Consider the following 14,851-nt stretch of genomic DNA (forward strand, 5'->3'; position numbering starts at 1 on the left):
GACCTTAGCGGGATCCATCTTAATGCCTTCAGCGGAAATAACAGAACCGAGAAATGTGACGGAGGAGGCATGAAAAGTGCACTTCTCAGCCTTCACAAAAAGACAATTCTCTAAAAGGCGCTGGAGGACACGTCGAACGTGCTGAACATGAATCTGGAGTGACGGTGAAAAAATCAGGATATCGTCAAGGTAAACGAAAACAAAGATGTTCAGCATGTCTCTCAGGACATCATTGACTAATGCCTGAAAGACAGCTGGAGCGTTAGCGAGGCCGAAAGGAAGGACCCGGTATTCAAAGTGCCCTAACGGAGTGTTAAACGCCGTCTTCCACTCGTCCCCCTCCCTGATGCGCACGAGATGGTAAGCGTTACGAAGGTCCAACTTAGTGAAAAACCTGGCTCCCTGCAGGATCTCGAAGGCTGAAGACATAAGAGGAAGCGGATAACGATTCTTCACTGTTATGTCATTCAGCCCTCGATAATCTATGCAGGGGCGCAGAGACCCGTCCTTCTTCTTGACAAAAAAAAACCCCGCTCCGGCGGGAGAGGAGGAGGGGACTATGGTACCGGCGTCAAGAGCTACAGACAAATAATCTTCGAGAGCCTTACGTTCGGGAGCCGACAGAGAGTATAGTCTACCCCGGGGGGGGGGGGTGGTTCCCGGAAGGAGATCAATACTACAATCATACGACCGGTGTGGAGGAAGAGAGGTGGCCCTGGACCGACTGAACACCGTGCGCAGATCGTGATATTCCTCCGGCACCCCTGTCAAATCACCAGGCTCCTCCTGTGAAGAAGAGACAGAGGAAACAGGAGGGATAGCAGACATTAAACATTTCACATGACAAGAGACGTTCCAGGAGAGGATAGAATTACTAGACCAATTAATGGAAGGATTATGACAAACTAGCCAGGGATGGCCCAAAACAACAGGTGTAAAAGGTGAACGAAAAATTAAAAAATAAATGGTTTCACTATGATTACCAGAAACAGTGAGGGTTAAAGGTAGCGTCTCACGCTGAATCCTGGGGAGAGGACTACCATCCAGGGCGAACAAGGCCGTGGGCTCCTTTAACTGTCTGAGAGGAATATCATGTTCCCGAGCCCAGGTCTCGTCCATAAAACAGCCCTCCGCCCCAGAGTCTATTAAGGCACTATTAAGGAACCGGTCCAGCGTAGATGGACCGACAAGGTAGTGCAGGATCTTGAAGGAGAGACAGGAGTAGTAGCGCTCACCAGTAGCCCTCCGCTTACTGACGAGCTCTGGCCTTTTACTGGACATGAAGTGACAAAATGACCAGCGGAACCGCAATAGAGACAGAGGCGGTTGGTGATTCTCCGTTCCCTCTCCTTAGTCGAGATGCGGATACCTCCCAGCTGCATGGGCTCAGCACCCGAGCCGGCAGAGGAAGATGGTAGTGATGCGGAGAGGGGAGCGACGGAGAGCGCGAGCTCCTTTCCACGAGCTCGGTGACGAAGATCAACCCGTCGCTCAATGCGAATAGCGAGTTCAATCAAGGAATCCACGCTGGAAGGAACCTCCCGGGAGAGAATCTCATCCTTTACCTCTGCGCGGAGACCCTCCAGAAGACGAGCGAGCAAGGCCGGCTCGTTCCAGCCACTGGAGACAGCAAGAGTGCGAAACTCAATAGAGTAGTCTGTTATGGATCGATTGCCTTGACATAGGGAAGACAGGGCCCTGGAAGCCTCCTCCCCAAAAACAGATCGATCAAAAACCCGTATCATCTCCTCCTTAAAGTCCTGATACTGGTTAGTACACTCAGCCCTTGCCTCCCAGATTGCCGTGCCCCACTCACGAGCCCGTCCAATAAGGAGAGATATGACGTAGGCGACACGAGCAGTGCTCCTGGAGTAAGTGTTGGGCTGGAGAGAAAACACAATATCACACTGGGTGAGGAACGAGCGGCATTCAGTGGGCTCCCCAGAGTAACACGGCGGGTTATTGATTCTGGGCTCCGGAGATTCGAAAGCCCTGGAAGTGGCCGGTGGATCGAGGCGGAGATGGTGAACCTGTTCTGTGAGGTTGGAGACTTGGGTGGCCAGGGTCTCAACGGCATGTCGAGCAGCAGACACTTCCTGCTCGTGTCTGCCTAGCATCGCTCCCTGGATCCCGACGGCTGAGTGGAGAGGATCCGAAGTCGCTGGGTCCATTCTTGGTCGGATTCTTCTGTTACGGTGCGTGAATGAGGACCCAAAAGCGAATTAACTTAAACAGAGCTTCTTTAATTACCAAACATAGGTAGGCTCAGACGGACCGGCAGATTCCGACAGGACAAGACAAGGTTACAGCAAACATGACGACAGTCTGGTTCAGGCATGAAACACAACAAACAAGAATCCGACAAGGACAGGAACAAAAACAGAGAGAGATATAGGGGACTAATCAGAGGGAAAAGGGGAACAGGTGGGAGAAGGGGTGACGAGGTAGTCAAGAGGAGACAAGGAACAGCTGGGGGAAAGCGGGGGAGAAAAGGTAACCTAACAACGACCAGTAGAGGGAGACAGGGTGAAGGGAAAGGACAGAGACAAGACACAACATGACAGTACATGACAGTGCCTTTGGGAAAGTCATCAGACCCCTTAACTTTTTATTATTCTAAAATGGATTAAATAAATAAAAATTCCTCAGCAATCTATACACAATACCCAATAATGACAAAGCTCATTTTATAAACTTGACTAAAAATAAAAAACTGAAATAATAATACGTATTTAGACCCTGAGACTCAAATTGAGCTGACGTACATCCTGTTGACATTGATCATACTTCAGATTTTTCTACAACCTGATGGAAGTCCACCTGTGGTAAATTATATTGATTGGACGTGATTTGGAAAGGCACACACCTGTCTATATAAGGTCCCACAGTTGGCAGTGCATGTCAGTGCAAAAACCAAGCCACGAGGTCAAAGGAATTGTTCGTAGAGCTCCGAGAGAGGATTCTTTTGAGGCACAGATCTGGGGAAGGGTACCAAAACATGTCTGCAGCAGGTTCCCAAGAACACAGTGGCATAAGTTTGGAACAACCAAGACTCACCCTAGAGCTGGCCGCCCGGCCAAACTGAGCAATCAGGGGAGAAGGGCCTTGGTCAGGGAGGTGACCAAGAACCCGATGGTCACTCTGATAGAGCTCTAGAGTTCCTCTGTGGAGATGGGAGACCCTTCCAGAAGGACAACCATCTCTGCAGCACTACACCAATCAGGCCTTTATGGTTGAGAGGCCAGGCTCCTCACTCCTCAGTAAAAGGCACATGACAGTCCGCTTGGAGTTTGCTGAGAGGCACCTAAAGACTCTCAGACCATGAGAAACAAGATTGTCTGGTCTGATGAAACAAAGATTGAACTCTTTGTCCTGAATGCCAAGCGTCACGTCTGGAGGAAACCTGGCACCATCCGAATGGTGAAGCACGGTGTTGGCAGCATCATGCTGTGGGGTGTTTTTCAGCGGCAGGGACTGGTAGCTAGTCAGGGTCGAGGCAAAGATGAACGGAGAAAAGTACAGCGAGATCCTTGATGAAAACCTGCTCCAGAGCACTCAGGACCTCAAACTGGGGTGAAGGTTCAACTTCCAACAGGACAATGACCCTAAACACACAGCCAAGACAATGCAGGAGAGGCTTCGGCACAAGTCTCTGAATGTCCTTGAGTGGCCCAGCCAGAGCCTGGACTTGAACCCGATCAAACATCTCTGGAGAGACCTGAAAATAGCTGTGCAGCAACGCTCCCCATCCAAGCTTGAGAGGATCTGCAGAGAAGAATGGGAAAATTTCCACAAATACAGGTCTGTCAAGCTTGTAGCATCATACCCAAGAAGACTTGAGGCTGTAATCGCTGCAAAATGTGCGTCAACAAAGTACGAGTAAAGGGTCTGAATTTTTATGTAAATGTCATTTTTCAGTTTTTTTTTATAAATTAGCAAACGATTTTGCTTTGCCATTATGGGGTATTATGTGTAGATTGATGAGGGAAAAAAAATATTTAATACATTTTAGAATAAGGCTGTAACGTAACAAAATGGGTCTGAATACTTTCTGAATTAACTGTATATACACTGAACAAAAATATAAACCAACATGCAACAATTTCAAAGATTTCACTGAGTTAAAGTTCATATAAAGGATTCAGTCAATTAAAATAAATTCATTAGGCCATAATCTATGGATCTGTGTGTTCAGTGTGTCCATATCATTTTTTACAAATCAACACTTAACATTGTGATATGTAACTGTATCGATGTTTCCCCCCATCACTACTCAAAGTAGTGCACTAAGTCGGGAATAGTGTGCCATTTGGGACACACCGTGTCTCTTATTTGACAGCAGTCTGATGACCTTGTGGTGAACGTCAGCTAAGGCCTCATTACCATCGTGGATCAAGAAGCATTGATGCTCCTGTTTCTTCATAAAGAGAAGAGAGGATACTATTTCTGCTCCTCTTCCACATAAAGAGAGGACAGGATTATATTTCTGCTCCTCTTCCACATAAAGAGAGGACAGGATTATATTTCTGCTCCTCTTCCACATAAAGAGAAGAGAGGATACTATTTCTGCTCCTCTTCCACATAAAGAGAGGACAGGATTATATTTCTGCTCCTCTTCCACATAAAGAGAGGACAGGATTATATTTCTGCTCCTCTTCCACATAAAGAGAGGACAGGATTATATTTCTGCTCCTCATTCACATAAAGAGAGGACAGGATTATATTTCTGCTTCTCTTCCACATAAAGAGAAGAGAGGATACTATTTCTGCTCCTCTTCCACATAAAGAGAGGACAGGATTATATTTCTGCTCCTCTTCCACATAAAGAGAAGAGAGGATACTATTTCTGCTCCTCTTCCACATAAAGAGAGGACAGGATTATATTTCTGCTCCTCTTCCACATAAAGAGAGGACAGGATTATATTTCTGCTCCTCATTCACATAAAGAGAAGAGAGGATACTATTTCTGCTCCTCTTCCACATAAAGAGAGGACAGGATTATATTTCTGCTCCTCTTCCACATAAAGAGAGGACAGGATTATATTTCTGCTCCTCATTCACATAAAGAGAGGACAGGATTATATTTCTGCTCCTCATTCACATAAAGAGAGGACAGGATTATATTTCTGCTCCTCATTCACATAAAGGGAAGCTTATTGTACTGGACCCAGGCTTTAGCTGTGAGACACGTACACACACACACACACAAACAAACATACACACACCTGTACACACACACCTGTACACACACAAGTACATGCACACACACACCTGCATACATGCCATTCATGTGCGCACACACACACACACACACACACACACACACACACACACACACACACACACACACACACACACACCCTCTGCCATACACTACCCCACTTACCATTCTCTCCACTTCACAGAAGGGCACTTCACCTTGTTGCCACCTTGTACATTTTCGAAGCCTGACGATAGTATACTGCATCTTGAACCCAGGCTGTGTGTGCGTGTGTGTGTGTGCGTTCGTGTGTATGTGTGTGTTTGTCAGGTGTTCTACACAGAGATGAGGAACAGTCGGCCAGTGAGTACTGCCGTGACGCTGGAGGTGCCTCTCAGTCTGGACATGCTGACCACCGTAAGTAATGTGTCCTCTCCTCAGAGTGATGGCAGTGATACTGTTAGCTGTATATGTATGGACATAACAGTGTGGACATGTCCTTACAGTTACTGTAACAGTATGGATGTGTCCTTATAGTAACCATAACAGTATGGACATGTCCTTATAGTAACCATAACAGTATGGACATTATGGACATGTCCTTACAGTAACCATAACAGTATGGACTTGTCCTTACAGTAACCATAACAGTATGGACTTGTCCTTACAGTAACTGTAACGGTATGGATTTGTCCTGACAGTAATTGAACAAATAAATGGGTGATAGAAGTAGATGATTAGGTGAAATTCTTTTAAAAGTATACGTTTTTTTAATCCGTTTTGAGGACATAGTGTTTCTTGGAAAACAAATAGTTGACTGTTTTATGCTACTTAATCCAACATAATTACTTATTTATTATTTTGGCTCTTATTCTCTCTTAGGGGCAGTTGGATGGACAAGCAAGTTTTGTAAGTAATATTCAGACAGAACTGTACTACTTGTGCCAAACATGTTTGAGTGTAAAACTTTAACGTTACATAATTGTTATCTAATGTAATCTTATCCACAAGTGTTTGTATGTACAGTACCGGTAAAAAGTTTGGACACACCTACTCATTCAAATGTTTTTCTTTATTTGTACTCTTTTCTACATTGTAGAATAATAGTGAAGACATCAAAACTATGAAATAACACATATGGAATCATGTAGTAACCAAAAAGTGTTGAACAAATCAAAATATATTTATATTTGAGATTTTTCAAAGTAGCAACCCTTTGCCTTGATGACAGCTTTGCACACTCTTGGCATTCTCTCAACCAGCTTCATGAGGTAGTCACCTGGAATGGATTTCAATTAACAGGTGTGCCTTGTTAAAAGTTAATTTGTGAAATTTCTTTCCTTCTTAATGCATTTGATCCAATCAATTGCGTTGTGACAAGGTAGCGGTGGTATACAGCATATAGCCCTTTTTTGGTAAAAGACCAAGTCCATATTATGGCAAGAACAGCTCAAATAAGCAAAGAAAAACTACAGTCCATCATTACTTTAAGACATGAAGGTCAGTCAATCGGGGAAATTTCAAGAACTTTTAAAGTTTCTTCAAATGCAGTTGCAAAAACCATCAAGCGTTATGATGAAGCTGGCTCTCATGAGGACCGCCACAGGAAAGGAAGACGCAGAGTTACCTCTGCTGCAGAGGATAAGTTCATTAGAGTTACCAGCCTCAGAAATTGCAGTCCAAATGAATGCTTCACAGAGTTCAAGTAGCAGACACATCTCAACATCAACTGTTCAGAGGAGACTGCGTGAATCAGGCCTTCATGGTCAAATTGCAGCAAAGAAACCACTACTAAAGGACCCCAATAATAAGAAGAGACTTGCTTGGGCCAAGAAACACGAGCAATGGACATTGGAAATCTGTCCTTTGATCTGATGAGTCCAAATTGGAGATTTTTGGTTCCAACCGCCGTGTCTTTGTGAGACGCAGAGTAGGTAAACGGATGATCTCCGAATGTGTGGTTCCCACCGTGAAGTATGGAGGAGGAGGTGTGATGGTGCTTTTCTGGTGACACTGTCAGTGATTTATTTAGAATTCAAGGCACACTTAACCAGCATGGCTACCACAGCATTCTGCAGCGATATGCCATCCCATGTGGTTTGCGCTTAGTGGGACTATAATTTGTTTTTCAATAGGACAATGACCCAACACACCTCCAGGCTGTGTAAGGGCTATTTGACCAAGAAGGAGAGTGATGGAGTGCTGCATCAGATGACCTGGCCTCCACAATCACCCGACCTCAACCCAATTGAGATGGTTTGGGATGAGTTGGACCACGGAGTAAAGGAAAAGAAGCCAATAAGTACTAAGCATATGTGGAAACTCCTTCAAGACTGTTGGAAAAGCATTCCAGGTGAAGCTGGTTGAGAGAATGCCAAGAGTGTCACATGGAATGACGCTGGAAAGACGAAGCAGGTATGGGGAGTAAAACATTTAATAAATAACAGACATGGAACGAGACAGGAACAGCGTCAGCAAACTAATACTACAGATAAAAACAATACAATGCAACAGTGGGGAACAGAGCTGGGGAACTGACAAATATAGGGGAGGAAATAAACGGGTGATAATTGAGTCCAGGTCCAATATCGCTGATGCTCATGACGAGGGAAGGCAGGTGTGCGTAATGGATGGAAGGAGTGCGTGATGCAGGGCAGCCTGGCACCCTCAAGCACCAGGGAAGAGGGAATAGCGGGAGCAGAGGTGACAGTAACCCCCCCCCCCCCCCTCGCCACCCAGCATCCCACCTCGGTGAACCGGCCGAGACATGGGCGCTGGGCAAGCCGCTTGGGGCGTGGGAGCCCAACAAACCGGCAGGAGCGTGAGAGCCTGGCAAGCCGGATGAGGCATGGAAGCCAGACAATCCGGCTGAGGCAAGACACCTGTCAATCCCGCTGCAGCGAGGTAGACGGGATGCAGGGCAACCTGACGCCCTCGAGCGCCAGGAGCAGACGTGACAAAGAGTATGCATTCTACTTTGAAGAATCTAAAATATATATTTTATTTGTTTAACACTTTTTTGGTTACTAAATGATTCCATGTGTGTTATTTCATAGTTTTCATGTCTTCACTATTATTCTACAATGTAGAAAATAGTAAAAATAAAGATAACCGTTGAATGAGTAGGTGTGTCCAAACTTTTTACTGGTGCTGTGTGTGAACGGAAGTTTCAGAGCAGACAAGCTTACTATGCACTCTCTCACTCTCTCGCACCCTTTCTCCTAGGATGTGGACATTGGTAACCTTAAAGTTGCCACCCAGTACAGAGTTAGTGTTGGTGCATATGGATGGGCAGGCGAGGGCCGACCTAGCATGCCCAGGGACATCAGCACTTCTTCACAAGGTAATCAAGGGTGACAGCAGAGGTGACAGCAAAGGTGACCACAATACTGTGCTGTATTTTTTTTTTACTCTACAAGCTAGACCTGTCTGAGGTGTGCTGTCACTGCTTATCCATATATTTTATATTTATATATTCTTATCCCATTCCTTTAGTAGATTGTGTGTATTAGGTTTTGTTGTGGAATTTGTTAGATATTAGGTTCTGTTGTGGAATTTGTTAGATATTAGGTTTTGCTGTAGAATTCTTAGATATTACCTGTTAGATACTGCTGCGCTGTCGGATCTAGAAGCACAAGCATTTCACTACACTCGCAATAACATCTGCTAATCATGTGTATGTGGCCCAATAACATCTGCTAACCATGTGAATGTGACCAATAACATCCGCTAACCATGTGTATGTGACCAATAACATCCGCTAACCATGTGTATGTGACCAATAACATCCGCTAACCAGGTGTATGTGACCAGTAACATCCGCTAACCAAGTGTATGTGACCAATAACATCCGCTAACCATGTGTATGTGACCAATAACATCCGCTAACCAAGTGTATGTGCCCATAACATCCGCTAACCATGTGTATGTGACCAATAACATCCGCTAACCATGTGTATGTGACCAGTAACATCCGCTAACCATGTGTATGTGACCAATAACATCCACTAACCATGTGTATGTGACCAGTAACATCCACTAACCATGTGTATGTGACCAGTAACATCCGCTAACCATGTGTATGTGACCAGTAACATCCACTAACCATGTGTATGTGACCAGTAACATCCGCTAACCATGTGTATGTGACCAGTAACATCCGCTAACCAAGTGTATGTGACCAGTAACATCCGCTAACCAAGTGTATGTGCCCATAACATCCGCTAACCATGTGTATGTGACCAGTAACATCCGCTAACCAAGTGTATGTGACCAGTAACATCCGCTAACCAAGTGTATGTGCCCATAACATCCGCTAACCATGTGTATGTGACCAGTAACATCCGCTAACCAAGTGTATGTGCCCATAACATCCGCTAACCATGTGTATGTGACCAATAACATCCGCTAACCAGGTGTATGTGACCAGTAACATCCGCTAACCAAGTGTATGTGCCCATAACATCCGCTAACCATGTGTATGTGACCAGTAACATCCGCTAACCATGTGTATGTGACCAGTAACATCCGCTAACCAAGTGTATGTGACCAGTAACATCCGCTAACCAAGTGTATGTGCCCATAACATCCGCTAACCATGTGTATGTGACCAGTAACATCCGCTAACGAAGTGTATGTGACCAGTAACATCCGCTAACCAAGTGTATGTGACCAGTAACATCCGCTAACCATGTGTATGTGACCAGTAACATCCGCTAACCATGTGTATGTGACCAGTAACATCCGCTAACCAGGTGTATGTGACCAGTAACATCCGCTAACCAGGTGTATGTGACCAGTAACATCCGCTAACCATGTGTATGTGACCAGTAACATCCGCTAACCAGGTGTATGTGACCAGTAACATCCGCTAACCAAGTGTATGTGACCAGTAACATCCGCTAACCAAGTGTATGTGACCAGTAACATCCGCTAACCATGTGTATGTGACCAGTAACATCTGCTAACCAAGTGTATGTGCCCAGTAACATCCGCTAACCAGGTGTATGTGACCAGTAACATCCGCTAACCAAGTGTATGTGACCAGTAACATCCGCTAACCATGTGTATGTGACCAGTAACATCCGCTAACCAGGTGTATGTGACCAGTAACATCCGCTAACCATGTGTATGTGACCAGTAACATCCGCTAACCAGGTGTATGTGACCAGTAACATCCGCTAACCAGGTGTATGTGACCAGTAACATCCGCTAACCATGTGTATGTGACCAGTAACATCCGCTAACCCAGTGTATGTGGCCAGTAACATCCGCTAACCAGGTGTATGTGACCAATAACATCCGCTAACCATGTGTATGTGACCAGTAACATCCGCTAACCCAGTGTATGTGGCCAGTAACATCCGCTAACCAGGTGTATGTGACCAATAACATCCGCTAACCATGTGTATGTGACCAATAACATCCACTAACCATGTGTATGTGACCAGTAACATCCGCTAACCAAGTGTATGTGCCCATAACATCCGCTAACCATGTGTATGTGACCAGTAACATCCGCTAACCATGTGTATGTGACCAGTAACATCCGCTAACCATGTGTATGTGACCAGTAACATCCGCTAACCAAGTGTATGTGGCCAGTAACATCCGCTAACCAAGTGTATGTGGCCAGTAACATCCGCTAACCAGGTGTATGTGACCAGTAACATCCGCTAACCATGTGTATGTGACCAGTAACATCCGCTAACCAGGTGTATGTGACCAGTAACATCCGCTAACCATGTGTATGTGACCAGTAACATCCGCTAACCAGGTGTATGTGACCAGTAACATCCGCTAACCAGGTGTATGTGACCAGTAACATCCGCTAACCATGTGTATGTGACCAGTAACATCCGCTAACCCAGTGTATGTGGCCAGTAACATCCGCTAACCAGGTGTATGTGACCAATAACATCCGCTAACCATGTGTATGTGACCAATAACATCCACTAACCATGTGTATGTGACCAGTAACATCCGCTAACCAAGTGTATGTGCCCATAACATCCGCTAACCATGTGTATGTGACCAGTAACATCCGCTAACCATGTGTATGTGACCAGTAACATCCGCTAACCAAGTGTATGTGACCAGTAACATCCGCTAACCAAGTGTATGTGCCCATAACATCCGCTAACCAAGTGTATGTGACCAGTAACATCCGCTAACCAAGTGTATGTGACCAATAACATCCGCTAACCAAGTGTATGTGACCAATAACATCCACTAACCATGTGTATGTGACCAGTAACATCCGCTAACCAAGTGTATGTGACCAATAACATCCACTAACCATGTGTATGTGACCAGTAACATCCGCTAACCAAGTGTATGTGCCCATAACATCCGCTAACCAAGTGTATGTGACCAGTAACATCCGCTAACCAAGTGTATGTGACCAGTAACATCCGCTAACCAAGTGTATGTGACCAATAACATCCGCTAACCAAGTGTATGTGACCAATAACATCCACTAACCATGTGTATGTGACCAGTAACATCCGCTAACCATGTGTATGTGACCAGTAACATCCGCTAACCAAGTGTATGTGACCAGTAACATCCGCTAACCATGTGTATGTGACCAATAACATCCACTAACCATGTGTATGTGACCAGTAACATCCGCTAACCAAGTGTATGTGACCAGTAACATCCGCTAACCAAGTGTATGTGACCAGTAACATCCGCTAACCATGTGTATGTGACCAATAAAATGTGATTTGATTTTGATGTGTATGTGTTAATGCAGTGGTTCCCAAACGTGGGGTCTGAAACTCAAATGAGGTCCCTTGAGAAAATCTGTAATCTTTTTTTTTTTTAACACTACCTTTTAGTGTCAACTAAGATCCCTTTTACACCTTATACATTATTGTGTGTAAGGATAACCAGCGGGACCTAACATTCTGTGAATAATGAACCTACAGCGGTAATACACAAGGAATACATAAGGAATATACATTTTATAAGTTGGATCCCCTGAATTTTCTAGTGTCAACTTTTTTTGTTGTTGTGTGCAGAAAAAGTACAAGAAATCTGTGTTAATGTCATGTATGGTATACAGTATGTGGTGGTATATTAATATCATGTATGGTATACAGTATGTGGTGGTATATTAATATAATGTATGGTATACAGTATGTGGTGCTATATTAATATAATGTATGGTATACAGTATGTGGTGCTATATTAATATCATGTATGGTATACAGTATGTGGTGGTATATTAATATCATGTATGGTATACAGGATGTGGTGGTATATTAATATCATGTATGGTATACAGGATGTGGTGCTATATTAATATCATGTATTGTATACAGTATGTGGTGCTATATTAATATCATGTATGGTATACAGTATGTGGTGGTATATTAATATCATGTATTGTATACAGGATGTGGTGGTATATTCATTTTCTTCCTGTTGTCATGTTGTTGTTTATTGTTTCCTTCCTTGTAATTCCCCCTCTAGGATGAATTTATTTGACTTTGTACATCGAGCATGATCTTACATTGAGTTCAGCGGGACATTTAAATGTCACATGACAGGGTTGTTCTTTCCCATCCGCAGAGATGTGTATGCCTCCGTCCCCTCCCACACAGCCCACTGTCGTGGCCGTATCGGACACAGAGCTTGCGTTGTCGTGGACACAGGGTGAGAGTGAGGGAAGTGCACCAGTTCTACACTTTCTTGTTGCTTACATCAGGTACGTTTATACAGTGACTATTTAGCTTACGCTTAGCGGTAAACAATACTAGTCAGTCTTCTACTTTTTTTTTTAACCTTTATTTAACTAGGCAAGTCAGTTAAGATCAAATTCTTATTTACAATGACGGCCTACCCCGGCCAAACCCTCTCCTAACGACGCTGGGCCAATTGTGCGCCACCTTATGGGACTCCCAATCACGGCAGGATGTGATACAGCCTGGATTCGAACCAGGGACTGTAGGGACGCCTATTGCACTGAGATGTAGTGCCTTAGACCGCTGCGTCACTCGGGAGCCCAGATGTGCCTAGATGTGGTCTGTTTTAGTGTACATCCAAGTAAATATCTTAAGAATATCCAAAATGACAACAAGGTTTATTTATGTCAGTACCCGAAATGTAAAGGTTATTAAGATTCCTTGCCACTACTGTGTCGACCTCTGAAAACCCTTCCGGCCTCCCGAGTGGCGTAGTGGTCTAAGGCACTGCATCAGTGCTAGCTGTGCCACTAGAGAGTCTGGTTTCAAGTCCAGGCTCTGTCGCAGCCGGCCGCAACCGGGAGACCCATGGGGCGGCGCACAATTGGCACAGTTATTTTTATTTCACCTTTATTTAACCAGGTAAGCTAGTTGAGAACAAGTTCTCATTTACAACTGCGACCTGGCCAAGATGAAGCAAAGCAGTGCGACAGAAACAACAACAACACAGAGTTACATGGAATAAACAAGCGTATAGTCAACACAATAGAAAAAAAAGGAAGTCTATATACAGTGTGTGCAAATGGCATGAGGAGGTAAGGCAATAAATAGGGCATAGTAGCAAAGTAATTACAATTTAGCAGATTAACACTGGAGTGATAGATGAGCAGATGATGAGCAGATGATGGTGTGTAAGTAGTGATACTGGTGTGCAAAAGAGCTGCAGAGTAAATAGAAACAATATGGGGATGAGGTTGGGTGGGCTATTTATAGATGGGCTATGTACAGCTGCAGTGATCGGTTAGCTGCTCAGATAGCTGATGATTAAATTTAGTTTGGGAAATGTAAGTCTCCAGCTTCAGCGATTTTTGCAATTCGTTCCAGTCACTGGCAGCAGAGAACTGGAAGGAAAGGCGGCCAAAGGAGGAATTGGCTTTGGGGATGACCAGTGAGATATACCTGCTGGAGTGCGTGCTACGGGTGGGTGTTGTTATCGTGACCAGTGAGCTGATATAAGGTGGAGCTTTACCTAGCATAGACTTATAGACGACCTGGAGCCAGTGGGTCTGGCGAAGAATATGTAGCGAGGGCCAGCCAACTAGCGCATACAGGTCACAGTGGTGGGTGGTATAAGGCGCTTTGGTAACAAAACGGATGGCACTGTGATAGACTACATCCAGTTTGCTGAGTAGAGTATTGGAAACTATTTTGTAGATGACATCGTCAAAGTTGAGGATCGGTAGGATAGTCTGGAAGGAGAGTTTACAGTCTAGCCAGACACCTAGGTATTTGTAGTTGTCCACATATTCTAGGTCAGAATTGTCCAGAGTATTGATGCTAGTCGAGCAGGTGGGTGCGGGCAGCGAATGGTTCAAAAGCATGCATTTGGTTTTGCTAGCGTTTAAGAGCAGTTGGAGGCCACGGAAGAAGTGATTAGGGGAGGGTTCCATTGTTCACTAGCGACTCCTGTGGCGGGTCGGGCGCAGTGCACGCTGACACGGTCGCCAGGTGCACGGTGTTTTCCTCCGACACATTGGTGCAGCTGTCTTCTGGGGTAAAGTGGGCATTGTGTCAAGAAGCAGTGCGACTTGGTTGGGTTGTGTTTCGAAGGACGCACAGCTCTCGACCTTGACCTCTCCTGACTCCGTAGGGGAGTTGCAGCGATGGGACAAGACTGTAACTACCAATTGGATACCATGAAATTGGGGAGAAAAAGAAGAAAGAAAAGAAAAGCCCTCTG

At 44.8% G+C, this 14,851-nt stretch overlaps 1 protein-coding gene across 2 annotated transcripts in view; it reads left to right on the forward strand.

Moving 5' to 3' along the window:
- The window catches only part of egflam (EGF like, fibronectin type III and laminin G domains), a 53,271-nt gene that overhangs the window by 10,861 nt on the left and 27,559 nt on the right, over positions 1-14,851 (forward strand). For both annotated transcript variants that reach the window (XM_036979361.2, XM_036979362.2), the window contains exons 3-6: positions 5,531-5,617; positions 6,083-6,109; positions 8,426-8,543; positions 12,779-12,914. In XM_036979361.2, coding sequence (XP_036835256.2) covers positions 5,531-5,617; positions 6,083-6,109; positions 8,426-8,543; positions 12,779-12,914 — 368 coding nt within the window. The remainder of the gene's footprint in view (positions 1-5,530; positions 5,618-6,082; positions 6,110-8,425; positions 8,544-12,778; positions 12,915-14,851) is intronic.

The sequence above is a fragment of the Oncorhynchus mykiss genome, chromosome 6 (genome assembly GCF_057628025.1).
Source record: "Oncorhynchus mykiss isolate SJ-2025 chromosome 6, ASM5762802v1, whole genome shotgun sequence".
NCBI lineage: Eukaryota > Metazoa > Chordata > Actinopteri > Salmoniformes > Salmonidae > Oncorhynchus > Oncorhynchus mykiss.